The 16218-nt window shown below is 53.4% G+C and overlaps 1 protein-coding gene across 1 annotated transcript in view; it reads right to left on the bottom strand.

Annotated features, from left to right (window-relative positions):
• Window positions 1–16218, bottom strand: part of PREX1 (phosphatidylinositol-3,4,5-trisphosphate dependent Rac exchange factor 1) — a 184921-nt gene that overhangs the window by 95896 nt on the left and 72807 nt on the right. The window contains exons 2-3 of the mRNA XM_019458211.2: window positions 8398–8469; window positions 3430–3552 (exon numbers count right to left, since the gene is read on the bottom strand). Of these exons, the coding sequence (XP_019313756.2) occupies window positions 3430–3552; window positions 8398–8469 (195 nt within the window). The remainder of the gene's footprint in view (window positions 1–3429; window positions 3553–8397; window positions 8470–16218) is intronic.

Here is a 16218-nt window from a genome sequence, read left to right as displayed (position 1 = left end):
CTCACTACCATCGTCAGGACCTCGGGTGAACAGGTCTGTGAACAGGGTGGGGCACTGGGTGGGTAGGTTCTGATGGTGAAAAGAAGAGACTCGAAGTGGGGAGGAAGGGAGCTGAGTGGGTTCACAGGTTTAGAAAAGGCCGGCAGGGAAAGGCACCAGGCAGAATCCGGGAAAGGCAGTAGGCCTTGACCTCAGGTACGTCTCCCTTCTCGGCTGTGCAGCGTCCACCTCCCCCCATCCACCCCTGCCCTGTGAGCCCCGTGGGGGCGGGGCTTGCATCAGCTGGGGTCACTGCTGTAGTGCCAGTGGGGACTGGAGTCGCCAGCAGGGAGCAGGCATCGTGAGGACTTGATGAATGGAGGCAAGGAAGCAGGAGGAATTAAGAGGAGCCCAACAGACCTCAAACCAGCTCCCGCTCCTTCTAAAGGACCCTGGTCCACTGCAGCCGCGGCCTCGGCTCTTTGCTGGGACGTGCCTGGTTTTACCCACCCGCCACCCATTCCCCCTTGTTCGTTCTGGTCATGGCCCCCAACTTTTCCCCTGGGAACCACCTCCTCCACTGAGCCCACTGACCCCACCCCACTCCCAGGCACCGCAAGTGAGCACACGACCCAGGCCAAATCAATCAAAGAGTCCCCTGTCCTGGCAACGGTGGCCATGTGCCCCAAGCTGGGCCAAGGACAGCCCTCAGTGACTCATGCTGGAATTACTGTGGAGAGAGGCTCTCTTTGAACTGTCACTGCCGAGCTGGCAGACTGTCAGCCTGAAGCTGCTAAAGGCCACGTCTGCCACCCTGTGAGGCATTCGGCCCCCCACCCCTCGAGAATGAAGCCAACACAGAGGAAATCAGAGCCTAAAGAGAAAGACCGAGTCCTGGAAACACCATATGGGGCCCTGGATCCAGCTATGCCTAAATCCCGCTCACTGGAATATTTCGTTTGTATGAGCCATAAAGTCTTTTTTGTTGGCTTAAGCCTACTTGAATTGGTGTTTTCATCACTCGCAATGAAGACAGTCCTAATAAATGCACGCTCTGAAAGGCGGGAGAAAATGAAAAACTGGACCCAAGCCTGGTGAGGTGACAGGGTCTCCCTGTCCACCTCCATCTGTACCCTGAAAAGACTGGGCCAGAAAGCAGAGGCAGATCTGTTTATTCTCACGCGCTAACCCCAATCAAAGAGTGGCACTGGCTGGAACTGGTGAGAAGGAGTCTCAAGCCCCACCCCCACCCCAGGGAGCCCGAGGCAGAATGCTGTGATTGATTAGCGATGTCTGCCGTGGCTGCAGTGAGGGGAGGCACCCCCGAGCCCCTCTTCCGCTCTGTCATCCTCTCCTTCAGCTTGTGAAAACGGCAGGGGACCAGGACTTGAGGCTTGGAGAAGTTAAATTTAGCAAATGGAGACACCCCCTCCTCAAAACCATGCCCGGCTCCATCACTCCCCTGTCCCTGCCTGGAGCCTAATCCCAGCTGTGTCTCGGGGCCCCAGACCCTGCAGATATGGAAATGCTGCTTTTGACGGCTCAGAGCCCAAGTGTTCAATTTCCTCCCAGGGGCCCCACATGGGGCTTTGATTGTTGTGCCAAGAAGAAAGGGACAAGCAGTTGTGCACACACAGATGTGGTGGGCGGGGAGCCTGTGGCTGCGGGGTTGGGACGTGAAGGAGGAGAAGTGGACAGATGCCAGCTGGGACAGCTGGGGGAGAGGGTCGAGCCCCCGGGGAGGCTTCACGGATCGTCAGAGGTGACGGCTGCCGCCCGCAACGGCCCGGGAGCCTCGCTGCCTCCACGGACACCATCTGCTCCAGACCACTCGCTTTACACCCAAAAAGACCGAGGCTCAGGCGGAGGCTGGCCACGTGGACGCCTCCCCCATCGCAGAGGGAAGCGTGAGATCCCGGCCTGACTTTTGCGAGGGTTTCCCCAACGTATTATCCGCTTATCTGCACAGCTACAGGGAGGGGGCGAGAGCCACTCACACCGCACGACCCTGCTAAAAACCTGCAATTCTTAGGGGGAGATCTCTATGGGATCTGCCCCCACGGCATCCCTGCACCCCCTCCATCACTGACTCTGCACCGGCCACACCAGCCTGCCTGCCTTCCCCTCCGTGGACACCTGGTCCAGGGCCTCTGCCCTCGCGAGGGTCTCCCTCTGGAACGTCCCGCCCCCCACCCCCACCCCCCCTCCCGCCAAGATCATCCCACTTTACCATGCTCCAGAGGCCTGCCCTGAGGCAGTCGGGGTTGCCAGATAAAACACGGGACACCCAGACGAGAAACACGGGACACCCAGATGAGTCTGAATTTCAGAGGAACAACAAATCATTTCTTACTGGAAGTGTGTCCCAAACAGTGCATGAGACATACTCACACTAAAGAATTATCTTTCATTTGCCAATTTGCTCAGATGTCATGGGTGTTTTTGTTTGCTCCGTCTAGCAATCCTGTCCCTGACTTCCCAATTTCAAGCAACTTCGAGCACTGTCACTCCTCGCACATCTGTATTTTATATCCTTCATAACCCGGGTCACCATCTGCACTGGGGCCCTCCGTCTCTGCAGCCTACGAGCCTCACGGTGGCGACAATAAATCTGTCTTATTTAGGGCGGCATTCCTCAGGGCCAAGTACAGCGCCTGGCACACAGTAGGTGTTTAGGATGTGTTTCAGGAAACTTAGCGTGTAAGGTGATGAAAAACATAAGCCCTGGGGCCAAATTACAATGGCCCAAGTCCCGGCTCCCGCATTCCCTGGCCGTGTGAGCTTGAATCATGATCTACCCTCTCTGGGCCTCCGTCCCCCTGTTTGTAAAGTGAGTACAATAACGATGCACGCCGTCGAAGGCTGTTGTGAAGTTTTAATCAATTAAAATACGTGAAGCACTTAGAACAGCACCCGGCACAAAGAGAACATCTGTGCTAGTTTGCCATCAACTCAGTAGGTGGTGGTCAGGTTTCAGGGTGCCCACCCCCTCCTCCCGCCAACCATTCTCTCACTATTCCAAGCAACTCGGGAATCCTGCAGGAAGAGACAGACTATTGTGAAAAGCCATCGGCCTCTCCGACCAGCAGCTGAGTGGGAACCCAAGACACCCTCGTGGGTCGGGGGGTGGCCAAGCTGGGACTCGCACCCAGCTCTGTCTGGCCCAGGTCCACCCTCTTGGCACTGGCTACCCTGTTGGTCATTCTGCGGCAGAAGGGTCCTGCCAGGCCAGGAGGTCACGGGAACCCCAGGACATGGTCGTTCCACAAGGAGCCCAAATAGCACTAATCTGCAGGGACCGAACGGCTTCCCCCTGTTCCTGTGGGCAGAGGCTGGGCCTGCCTGCCACCTGCCTCTCCGTGTCCCAGACAGGCCTGCAGAGGAGGCTGGGGAAGAAGCCCACTCCCCCAAAGCTACAGGCTCCCACAGGGGCTGGGGCACCGTACTCACGAATTTTAAAAAAACGTTCCCAAGTTCATGCTGAGACTGAGGCTCAGGATGTAAACAATACTCCAAGGCAGCCAAGAAATCCTTGTGAACTTCCAAGATGTCTTCGATGTTCGAGAACAGGATCTGTGAGGAAAAGCGAGGCCCGAGGATAGAGTCAATCAAGGCACAGAGGGAGCGCAAAATCAAGCATAAAAACACGCATAACCCCCAGTGTAGACGAGAATATGATGCAACAGGCACACTGATACACTGCAGCCAGTTTAGCCACTAACGAAAATAACTAGAACAAAATACTGCCAACATTTATTCATGCCTAATCCTGTGCTACGCACTTTACATGCATTTACGGCATCGAACTTTCTGTGTAACTCCATGAGGCAGAAACTACCGTCATCCCCCACTTATAGATGAAGAACGGGGACCCAAAATAAATTAATATTCTCAAGGTCACGCAGTCCACTAAGCAGCAGAAGGGAGGTTCACACTCAGCATGCAGGGAACTAGATATTAAGACATTCATCACAATTTTCATCATGGTCGACAACGAGCATGTTGGATCAGAAGACTTGATTTTTAAAACGATGAGGGTCCTTCCATGCACCCATCATGTGATGTGGCCAAAGAAAGTACAATAGGGAAGGATGTTCAAAATATGCATAGGAGTGCCTGTGTGGCTCAGTCAGTTAAGCGTCCGGCTTCGGCTCAGGTCATGATCTCACAGTCCGTGGGTTTGAGCCCCGCGTCGGGCTCCGTGCCGACAGCTCAGAGCCTGGAGCCTGCTTCGGATTCTGTGTCTCCCTCTCTCTCTGCCCCTCCCCCCCACCGCTCTCTCTCAAAAATAAACATTAAAAAAAATCTTTTTTCAATATGCTGTCTAAACTTTCACAAACAATACATAAGGCTGCCTTTTCCCCTGAATGAATCTACAGAGTTTGAAATGCACATACAACCTGACCCAACAATTCTACATTTTAGGATTTAACTGGCAACCAGTTGTCTCCGACCAGGGACAATTTGGCCCCCCAGGGGACATTTGTGGGACAATGTCCCAATGTCTAGGGACATTTGTGGTCATCACAAACTGTGGGGAAGGGATGTTACCAGCATCTCATAGGTACAAGCTAGGGATGCTATTAAACACAATACACAGGAAAAGCCCATCACAGCAAAGAATTATCCGGCCCAAAGTGTTAATAACACCAAGGTGAAGAGCCTGGTGGAGAGCCAAGGACACACTGCAGCCTTGTCGGCAATGGCAAAAATCTGGGGAAAAGGCAAATGGCCAAAGGGGGGACTCATCAGATAGCTGGATCAACTGGCCTGATTATAATTAAGTAAATTCTACATAGTGAAATACTATGCAGTCTGTAAGAAGAATCTGCAGATCTGTATATACAGACATGCAATCCTGGAATGACCCTTAATATATATTGTTAAGTTGGGGGGGTGGGGGAGGGGGGAATCATAGTGGCAAACAAGACTCCAGCATGGGCCCGTCTGTGTTTCAAAAGAAAAAAAAAAAGCCATTCCTCTCCAGAGGAAAGAAAGCAGAGCCTATCTGAGTGAAGAGTCAGGCTGGTCACTGCAGGGACCTCTGGGAAGGAGAACTAAGAATTAAGAAGACTTTCATCTACTTAAGGTCCTTTTGAACTGCATAAATCCTCTTTCCCTTTAAAAAAAAAAAAAAAGAGGTGAGGGGGCCTGGGTGGCTCAGTCGGTTGAGCGTCCGACTTCAGCTCAGGTCATGATCTTGCAGTTTATGAGTTTGAGCCCCGCGTCAGGCTCTGTGCTGACGGCTCGGAGCCTGGAGCCGGCTTTGGATTCTCTGTCTCCCCTCTCTCTGCCCCTCCCCTGCTCATGCTCTGTCTCTTTCTCCCTCTCTCTCTCTCTCTCTGTGAAAAATAAACATTAAAAAAAATTTTTTTTGAAAAGAGGTACATTTTTTTTTTATTTAATTTTGAAGAAGGTCCTCAGATGTTTCAAAAACTAAAGCACAGTAAAATGAATCCAGCTTCTGAGAAGTCCCTCCTCCCAGCCATCCTACTGGGGCCCACAGGAGGGGTAACCAGTGTTACGACTGGTTTGTGGTTCCCTCTGGGATTTTTATTCATTCATTCAGCAAATACTGACTGACTGAGCACCTACTGTGTGCCAGGCACTGTTAGAGGCCCTCGGGGATACGGCAGGGAACAGACATGTGCCTGCCTTCATGGAGGTGACATTCTAATGGAAGGGGACAGGCCACAAACAAAGAACCAAAACAAGTGTTTGTTTTTTAATGTTTTTTTTTTTTTTTTTTTTTTTTTTTTCAGAGAGAGAGACAGCATGAGCGGAGGAAGGGCAAAGAGAGCGGAGACAAAGGATCTGAAGGGAGCTCTGTGGTGACAGCAGAAAGCCCAACGAGGGGCTCAAACTCACAAACCGTGAGATCATGACCTGAGCAGAAGTCGGATGCTTAACCGTCCAGGGGGTACCTGGGTGGCTCAGTTGGTTAAGCGTCCAACTCCTTTTTTTTTTCCTAATGTTTATTTATTTTTGAGAGAGAGAGAAATAGAGTGTGAGTGGGGGAGGGGCAGAGAGAGAGGGAGACACAGAACCTGAAACAGGCTCCAGGCTCTGAGCTGTCAGCACGGAGCCAGACGCGGGGCTCGAACTCACGGACCGCGAGATCGTAACCTGAGCCGAAGTGGCCGTCCAACTGAGCCACCCAGGCGCCCCAAGCGTCCAACTCTTGATCTCAGCTCAGGTCTTGATCTCAAGGTCTTGAGTTCAAGCTCTACGTTGGGCTCCATGCTGGGCGTGAAGCCTATTTAAAAAACAAAACAAAAACAAAAAAACAGAGTTTTCTAGGGGGTAAGAAGCACTAAGGACAAAAGGAAAACAGGAAGAGAGTCCCCGGGTGGGACAGAGGGCCATGGACAGCCCTGCTGAGAAGGGGACAGGTGAGTCCAGACCTCCAGGAATGAAGACCAAGCCCATGGACCTTTGGAATGTACCAGAAAGTCTACAGAGGGACATGGCCTGAAGGTGGGCAGGGAAGGCTGGGCTGCAGACCACTCCTCAGTCTCTGCCCTTCCTCCTCCGCCAGCCCTGGAGGACACACTCACCCTGGAGGTGGCTGGAAGAATCACCCGCACTATTTGCTTGGTTTTCTCCCTTCATCTTGCCCAGTGCACACGGTTGGATCTGCTTACGTTGAGGACAGATATGATAGATACACATCACACTATGTACTACACTCACCTCAAGGGATGGCTGTAAATTTCAAAATGAACATCTGTCTCCCAAGCGTGTACCCAAAAGAAATGACAGCCTGTGTGGTCATAAAAGCCCGAAACTGGAAATAAGTCAAATATCCATCCACAGGGGAACGGATGGTAAATTATGGGACACTCGCACTATGGATTACTACCCAGCAATGAAAAAGACCGGATCGTAGCTACGCATGACAACATGGGCAAACCTCACACACGTAACAGTGAGAAAAGATACCAGACGTGAAAAAGCTCACTTTTGCATAAAAGTGCAAAACTAATCAATAACTGGGGCACCTGGTGGCTCAGTCCGTTGAGCATCCGACTTCGGCTCAGGTCATGATCTCACAGTTAGTAAGTTCGAGCCCCATGTCGGGCTCAGTGCTGTCAGGGATTCTCGCTCCCTGTCTCTCTCCGCCCCTCCCCCGCTCACGCTCTCCTCTCTCTCTCAAAAATAAATAAAACATTTTAAAAAAAAACCAATTGAGGGGCGCTCGGGTGGCTCAGCGGGTTAAGCGTCTGACTTCGGCTCAGGTCATGATCTCACGGTTTGTGGGTTCGAGCCCCGCGTCAGGCTCTGTGCTGACAGCTCAGAGCCTGGAGCCTGTTCCGGATTCTGTGTCTCCCTCTCTCTCTGCCCCTCCCCTGCTCATGCTCTGTCTCTCTCTGTCTCTCAAAACTGAATAAATGTGAAAAAAAAAATTTTTTTAATAAAAAAAATTAAAAAAAGACAAAACTAATCAACGGTTACCTTTGGGGAGTGGGCATTTACTGGGAGGGGGACACAGGAGCCTGCTGGGGCAGGAAATGCTGTCTTCATTTGGATCATGGCTACATAGACATGTTCATATGTGAAACTGCATCACGTCCGACACAGAGGATGCACCCTTTACTGTATGTGAGTTATATATCTCACAAAAAAAGTAATCTTTTAAAGACTGAAATAAGTTACAATTTAAAATTATCATAATTTTTGAATCGCAATAAAGAAACAGACTGTGATAAATACATGTGATAAACAAACAGCAGGTCCTCAGCAAATATTTGCTGAATGAAGGAGTGAATAAATGAATGAACGCACGCATGCATAAAATGCCGAAATCCCAGCACCATCGGGGACCGGCCATGCAGTGACCCTGAACATCTCTTTGCATCTAAAGCCTCAGCTTTTTACCCGAAACACTGAGCTCAGAATTATCAACTGCAAGGCTGCTGTCCAGACTAGCCGGCACATGTGGGGAGAACATCCTGTCTGACCAAGTCCCTCACGTGCTACCCAGGTCGGCCGCCTCTGACACCCACCCCACGCTGTCTCCCCTCTCCCCCGGACCAGGACCCTGGAGCCCCAAGAACTAAAGGCAGCCTCCCAGAGGGTGAGGTCACACTGGAAAGCCGGGCCTGGCGAGTGCGGGGGCCTCTGCCATGCACACAGAGGGCCTATTGACGTCCTCCCGAAACTCCCCAGAGCCGCAGCCAAGACGAAGGCCGGACCCAATTGCTCAGCCGCTCTGCCTCGACACTCAATGTCCGGTGCAGGGGCACGGGCCAGGGCCGCCGGGAGGGCAGCTGGAGGGGCCAGGCTCCCAGGGGCGCTCGGGAAGGGATTTTCCACTGGCTCCACGCCAGGAGGCCTGGCACAGAGAAGACTGGAAGACAGGATGGCTGTGGTGAGCAAGGCACACAGCGGCAGAGGGGCTGGCCCAGCGATCCACACCTTGACATTCTCTTCCGTGAGGCCCTTCTCCACGGAGTCTGCCACGTTCTGCCGGATGCGATGCAGGAATGCCTGGGGGAAGAGAAGCAGGGAGAGGTGAGCAGCCAGGCCTCTGATCTCCCCGGGGTGGCCTGAAAGGAGGGTGACACGTTCAAACGCCACCTAGGACACGGGAGGTACCACGGTCCGGGAACTTGGGTGGGGAGTAAGGAAAAACCTCCCCGGCTTCTGCGTTAAAAAACACACGGGAACATGCCTCACCCCCATTCGGTCCATAAACGTTTACTGAGCATCTCGCACACCAGGCCCTGTGCAGACACACCCGCAAAGCCTTGCCCTCAGGGAGACGAGCCCCCATCTGCTTCCTTACCCATTGCTCTCCCTCTAAAACTATAATTCATTTCCCTTTCTCTTTTTTCCCCTTTCTCAAAAATTTAACTTCCAGGGGCTCCTGGGTGGCTCAGTCAGTTACGCCTCTGACTCTTGATTTCGGCTCAGGTCACGATCTCACAGGTTCATGAAGTCGAGCCCCACGTCGGGCTCTGCGCTCACAGTGTGGAGCCTGCTTGGGATTCTCTCTCCACCCCCCACCTTCTCTCTCTGCCCCTCCCACTCTCTCCCTCTCCTTCTCTCTCTCTCTCTCACAAAATAAATAAACTTAAAAAAAATTTAACTTCTAAATCATAACACATTCACATGGTTCGAGAGTCGAAAATATAAAAAGTCAAAAATACAAGTCTCTTCTCCTACACACTGAGCCCTAAGGCATCGAGTTCCTCTCCATCCCCCGCACGGGAACCAGAACTACAAGTGTCTTCCATAACCTTCCGGAGAATCTTTATGCAAAAGTAACAAACACAAATACTCACATATACACACATGTATTCTTTTTTTTTTTTAATGTTTATTTATTTCTGAGAGACAGAGAGACAGAGCATGAGCAGGGGAGGGACAGAGAGAGAGGGAGACACAGAAGCCGAAGCAGGCTCCAGGCTCTGAGCTGTCAGCACAGAGCCCGATGCTGGGCTCGAACCCATGAACCGTGAGATCATGACCTGAGCCAAAGTCGGACGCTTAACCGACTGAGCCACCCAGGCGCCCCACCCATACACGTATTCTGACTTTTCTCCTTTTTTCACACCAAAACACAGCAGCATCCCTAGGACGTGCTGCACCTGCTTTTCCACTTAGTACTGTCCAGAGATCCTTCATACCCCTACACGGACAGCATCCTCGTTCTCTTCTACAGCTGCCCGGAACCCTGATGTTTGGACGGAGCACAGCCATTCTGCCACTTTTCTCAGGGGCTCAGAATAGAGAAATCACTTCTCTCCCCTGTGATGTGACAGACGACGAAGGCAGGGGAGCGTCGGGGACTGTGGGGAGCTGGCAAGCACGTCCCATCGGAGGGGACAGCCGCGTCTCCCTTCCAAGCGTGGTCAGGTGGGAAGGCGCGGGCCCAGCACCGCCAGGTGTTCTGGGATCTGTTTTCAACAGAAGCCAGAAAGTAAGATTTTTAAGGCAAAGTCTCTCCGTTTTTAAATCTCGGCAAAATATCGGTGGCTTTCGTGGGGAACCGGGTTTTAGGAGTCAAACGCGAAAGTGGGGGCACCAGAACGGAGGGGCGCAGCCATGCCGATGAGAAATGACAGCAGCCTGGCCCCGGTGTGGGTGGGGTGGCGGGGGACGGACCTGAAGGAGGGGAGGGGGGTGGCCGACACACCCGGGGATACCGAGGCCAGTCCCCTCACGGCAAACTCTGCCCGGTCAGCCCCACTCTGGGACTTGGACCCAGGCTGACCCGGCAACAGCCATGTGACATCCCCTGAGGAAATGACTTCACGGTGCTGTCACGGCCACAGGGCCACGATGAGCTGGGGTGGCCTGCCAGCTGCCCTTCCTGCCACAGCTGATTACAGAGTGGCGACTCTGCGAGTGAGGCCTGGGTGAGGGCACCGTGTCCCCACCGCAGAAGCCGGCTGAGGGTTAATCAAGAGTGCGTGTCGCGTGACCATGCTTGTCTGGGGAGGGCTCCGAGCGGCGGGAGATGGAAGGGACACCCAGGATAGAGGACAGCAGGGCACAGGGGAGGCTGGCCTTCCACAGACGGCTGTGAGACCCGTTTCCATCACCTGAGGGACATCAGTGGCTGTCGCAGGGCCCTGGCCACCGGCAGGCTCGGGTCTCCCGGGAGGTGGTGCACTGGTGGCTCACACAGCCGGTCACGGAGAGGAAAGTCGGGGACACACAGCAAGGCAGCCTCACCCAGTCCTCCCAGCACGTTTACATCCCCAGCCTGGACTCCCCTGAAGACTGGACAGCTCGGCCTGGGTGCCTGGGGGCATCTGGAACCTAATTCCCAAGCCCCCCTCCAAACCCACACCACCCAAGCTCTCTTCCCAGCCTGATCAACAGCACCTGTGCCTGCCAAGGGCTCCAGTCAAAACCCCCCAATTGTCCCAGTCACCCTCGACCCCTCTCTTTCCCTGGGACCCCCCCCCCACCTTCTGTCCATCGGCAAATGCCTTCAGCTTCACCTTCCACAGGCACTAAAAAATCCAAGCTCTTCTCCCCACATCCATCACCTCCTCCCTGTTCCCCCTCACTGTCCCCAAAGTCCTTTCTCCACACACGGCCGGAGGGATCCTATTAAATAGGTAAATCAGATGTCAATCCGCAGCTTAAAATTCTCCCTGGCTTCCCGCTACACTTTAAAACAAATGTCCTGGGGCGCCTGGGTGGCGCAGTCGGTTGAGCGTCCGACTTCAGCTCAGGTCACGATCTCGCGATCCGTGAGTTCGAGCCCCGCGTCGGGCTCTGGGCTGACGGCTCAGAGCCTGGAACCTGCTTCCGATTCTGTGTCTCCCTCTCTCTCTGCCCCTCCCCCGTTCATGCTCTGTCTCTCTCTGTCTCAAAAATAAATAAACGTTAAAAAAAAAATTTAAAACAAATGTCCTTCCGCAGCCCATAAAGCCCCCATGATCTCGTCCTAGTTAATCTCTCTGACCACACCTTCCAGCACTCCATCACCCCACACCTAGATAATCTTCAGCCCCACTACCATTCTGTTTGTTCCACCCGCCAGGAGACATTCCTGCCTCAGGACCTTTACACATACAGTTCCTGCTACCAGGATCTTCTCTCCAGCTCTGCCATGGGCCAGCTCCTTCTCATCCATCAGGCCTTAGGCCAAATGTCACCTCCTCTAAGAAGCCCTCCTGTCTTCATACACTTCCCACCTTTCCATCTTACATTAAAAGCCCATATGACAGATGAAAAGAGTGAGGTGAGGTCATCTACACCAGCTCCTAAGGCAAGGGCCAAGATCAGAAAGGACTATGGCTGGGATGAAACCTTTACCGCAATCCAACAATGGAGGTCAGGCTTGGAAACTGACAGTTTGGGTTTAAACCTTCCTGCTGGGAGTACTGATGCATAGGGGCACTTGTACCCCAATGTTTATAGCAGCAATCTCAACAATAGCCAAATTATGGAAAGAGCCTAATTGTCCATCAGTTGATAAATGGATAAAGAAGTTGTGGTTTATATACACAATGGAGTACTACGTGGCAATGAGAAAGAATGAAATATGGCCCTTTGTAGCAACGTGGATGGAACTGGAGAGTGTGATGCTAAGTGAAATAAGCCATACAGAGAAAGACAGATACCATATGGTTTCACTCTTATGTGGATCCTGAGAAACTTAACAGAAACCCATGGGGGAGGGGAAGGAAAAAAAAAAGAGGTTAGAGTGGGAGAGAGCCAAAGCATAAGAGACTCTTAAAAACTGAGAACAAACTGAGGGTTGATGGGGGGTGGGAGGGAAGGGAGGGTGGGTGATGGATATTGAGGAGGGCACCTTATGGGATGAGCACTGGGTGTTGTATGGAAACCAATTTGACGATAAATTTCATATATTGAAAAAAAAAAAAAAAAACAAACCTTCCTGCCGTGTAACCTCAGGAAAATGCATTACCCTCTCTGAGTCTCAGTTTACTACTGGGGATCATAGCAATACTGTCCTACCTTTTAGAATATAATAGGATTAAGTGAGCTGCCCTCAGGGAGCTTGCCTCTCTCTCTCTCTTTCTCTCTCTCTCTCTCTTTTCTAATTCAATGTTTACTTATTTTGAGAGAGAGGGAGACACAGAGCATGAGCAGGGGAGGGGCGGAGAAAGAGGGAGACACAGAATCCCAAGCAGGCTCCAGGCTCTGAGCTGTCAGCACAGAGCCCGACGCGGGGCTCATACTCTCGAGCGGTGAGATCATGATCTAAGCCGAAGTCGGACGCTCAACCCACTGAGCCACCCAGGCGCCCCGGGAGCTTGCCTCTCTTGACCCAGCTGTATCTCAGGGGCTGAGAGGAGAGCCTGGCACACAGCAAGCACTCAAAAATCAAAGGAAGGGATGGAGTGTGTCTGACACACAGCAGGAGCCTCAACTCAAGCCACTTGGTAGGCTGTTAGAAGCCTGTTGGCCTTCCCTTTTAAAGGACAACAGGGACAGGGGACAGGAGCTCCTAGGGGATATTTCATCAGGGCAACGCCGCTGCTGGGAAGGCCAGCCTCCAGCCTCCTGAGACTGGAGGGAGACAAAGGCATGCTGGCCCAGCACAGCCGGGGGACAGCAGGAAGCTGGGAGCGCTGGCCTAGATCGGGCTTCCTGTCCTGGTTTCTTCACACAAGCAAAGCCACCACCATTGTGCTGGGACAATGAGAGGCTTGGGCCACCCACAGAGTTGCCGCAAACAGGCCCGTGTGAGGGGCACAATGGGCAGCTGGTGACCCGGAAAGAATGGGTGGGCAGGGGCTCCGGGCCCAGCCCTTGCTGCCCAAGGCACGATCGGCTTTTCCAGGCCGTGCCAATGCCCTCTGTGGCAGGCTGGGTGGTTACAGGGGACCCTCGGGGGCGACTCCTTGTCCAAGCCTCGACAGTTCTGGAAATGCAGCCAAAAGCAGCCATGTCTTGGGAACCTCCCTTAGGGACAAGGCCATTCTCAGGATTCCCAGGGCAGCCTGAGCCTCTGCTCTGGCCCCGGGACCTTTGTCCATGCTACACCCATGCCACACTGCTGCCCAGGCTCCTGCCCCCATGTCTAACCAAACACCCCTCTGCTTTTTTGATGACGATGACGATGATGGTATCTAGAGGTTGTAGAAAAAGACCGGAGAAAGATACTAACCAATAGCCACAAACCCAGATTTGGCAAATCTTAGCATTATCCCAAACTTCCTTTAGGCCTTTTTTTTTTTAATTTTTTTTTAACGTTTATTTATTTTTGAGACAGAGAGAGACAGAGCATGAGCGGGGAAGGAGCAGAGAGAGAGGGAGACGCAGAATCCACAGCAGGCTCCAGGCTCTGAGCCATCAGCCCAGAGCCTGACGTGGGGCTCGAACTCACGGACCGCGAGATCGTGACCTGAGATGAAGTCGGCCGCTTAACCGACTGAGCCACCCAGGCGCCCCAGTGCAGGCTTTAAAGTAATAACACATCTCCACATGAAAATGAAAAGAATCTATTAAATGAGTTAATATTATGAACAATATTTGTTGCATGGTAAATAGTATTATCCGTTATTATCAATAACAGTTTTAGAAGGTGTAGGTATAACTATCAGATCTAGAGTGAAGTTGAGCTACCTATGATAAAATCCATTGATGCTGAAAAATCCCATTGGTGCTGTATATGTTTCATCACTGACTTTTCAAATTACATTGTCAGGGTGCCAGGGTGGCTAAGTCAATTACGTGTCTGACTTTTTTTTTAATTTTTTTTTTATAATTTTTCTTAAGCGTTTATTTATTTTTGAGACAGAGAGAGACAGAGCATGAACGGGGGAGGGTCAGAGAGAGAGGGAGACACAGAATCAGAAGCAGGCTCCAGGCTCTGAGCCATCAGCCCAGAGCCCGACGCGGGGCTCAAACTCACGGACCGCGAGATCGTGACCTGAGCCGAAGTCGGATGCTCAACCGACCGAGCCGCCCAGGCGCCCCTCTTTAAGCCATTTTCTAAAAGAAATGCATCAAGTCTGGGAAAGGGGCAGACTGGCAAGGGGCACGAGGGAGTCCTGGGAGGTGCTGGAAAGCTTCTACTTCTTGATCTGAAAGGCGGCTTCACAGGCCAGCGCGTGTACACGAAGCCGCATCGGCGTGTCCTCAACATTCGTGCGCCGTATCCGTGTGCCGTGTGAGTATCACACATGGAAGCGGGAAGAGATGAAGCATCACGGAGAGAGGTGAGCCACTGTGCGCCTGCCCTCGCCGCCAGGCACCGCCCGCCCCCGTCCTGGATCCGGGCTCCTCGTTCCCTCGCGTGCCCCCTGCCCGCCGACCACGCACACGTGGACGGACGAGCCATGGAGAACGGGGCTCTGCGTGCGTTTACGACATTTCCATAAAGGACGTGCTTGCAGCAACTTGCTCTCTCCACGTCACATCTTCCGCGCTCATCCACGCGGAGACGGGCGCCTGGCAGCACCTGCCGCCCGGACCCCACCCACATCCCTGGGTCCTCGCCCCCGGGGCGCACGGCGGCACCTCCTCTAGCTGCCAGCACCCGCGTCTCGTAGCCCGAGGGCCCTCTCTCTGGCGCAGGGCAGGCCCGAGCTGTCGTGCAGAGACGGATGAGGAAACCGAGGCACGGGGTCCAGGCCGCCTCCCCGGCGGCCCCCAGGGGCAACCTCCTTGCTGGCTCAGCTTTCCTGGCCACCTTCCCTCCCCTCCCGCAATCCTTCACTTGGCTTGTGCTGGCTCCTCAGTGCTTTCTCCAAGTAAACTCTTCGCCCTGGATTCCGCCGCTGGATCCGCTTCTGGAGCCCCCCCCCCCTCCCCACGAAGGCCTCACGTTGTTCATTTTGTCACTTAAAGTGATAGGGGCCGCTATGCAGCACCGGGGTGGCTCAGCGGGTTGGGCGTCCGACTTCGGCTCAGGTCACGATCTCGCGGTCCGTGGGTTCGAGCCCCGCGTCGGGCTCTGTGCTGACAGCTCAGAGCCTGGAGCCTGTTTCGGATTCTGTGTCTCCCTCTCTCTCTGCCCCTCCCCCTGCTCACACTCCATCTCTCTCTCTCAAAATAAACTTTAATAGTAAAAGACAAAATGTTTTTAATGACAGGACCTACTATCATGAGGCAGAAGTCGGAGATGCCAGGTGTCCTCCCATGTCCTCCCGTCAACAATGCTCCAATGAACAGGTCCACGGGGCCCAGGTGTCCCAGACCCTCCAGGTGTTTACCCAGGTGTGGAAAGGCTGGCCAGAGGTCAGACATGCCCAACGTCCCCCCAACGCGACTGCACCCACATACGCTCCAACCAGCAGATGAGAGTCCCCCCGACTCCACACCCAGAACGAGGTTCACGTGCTCGCATTCTTTCGTGCCACAAACGTGCTGAGACACACACAGTCCCATCATAAGTTCATTTCGGGCCCCACCATCGGCTTTCGAGGCAGGCCTTTTGGTCCCATTCTACAGATGAGAAAAACTAAGGCCCAGAGGATGAGTAAGCTCACAGAGGTCATCTAGCCAGAAGTCAACAGGGCCGAACCTGAGCCCAGGACTTGCTGCTCAGAGGGGACCAGAGAGACTGCTCACCAGGCCCAAGTGTCTCCGTGGCCCCCAGAGCTCGGGGCTGAGCAGGAAGACGCAGCATGATTGACTAGTGACGTCCGCCACAGCTGTAGAAATGGCCGGGGTGGCGGGGCTGTGTGTTTGCCCTCTCCAGCAAGCTCCCGCTGAACCGAGGAAACCGGGCAGCAGGAGAGATGCTGGTCTGAGGTCCAACAAAAAGTTGCTGATAAAACACAGATCAGAACCAGGGGTCCT

The sequence above is a fragment of the Panthera pardus genome, unplaced genomic scaffold (assembly GCF_024362965.1).
Source record: "Panthera pardus isolate Hobbes unplaced genomic scaffold, ASM2436296v1 HiC_scaffold_25, whole genome shotgun sequence".
Lineage (NCBI taxonomy): Eukaryota > Metazoa > Chordata > Mammalia > Carnivora > Felidae > Panthera > Panthera pardus.
The sequence above is the reverse complement of the archived record's forward strand: the minus strand, read 5'-3'. Positions and strand labels throughout refer to the sequence as shown.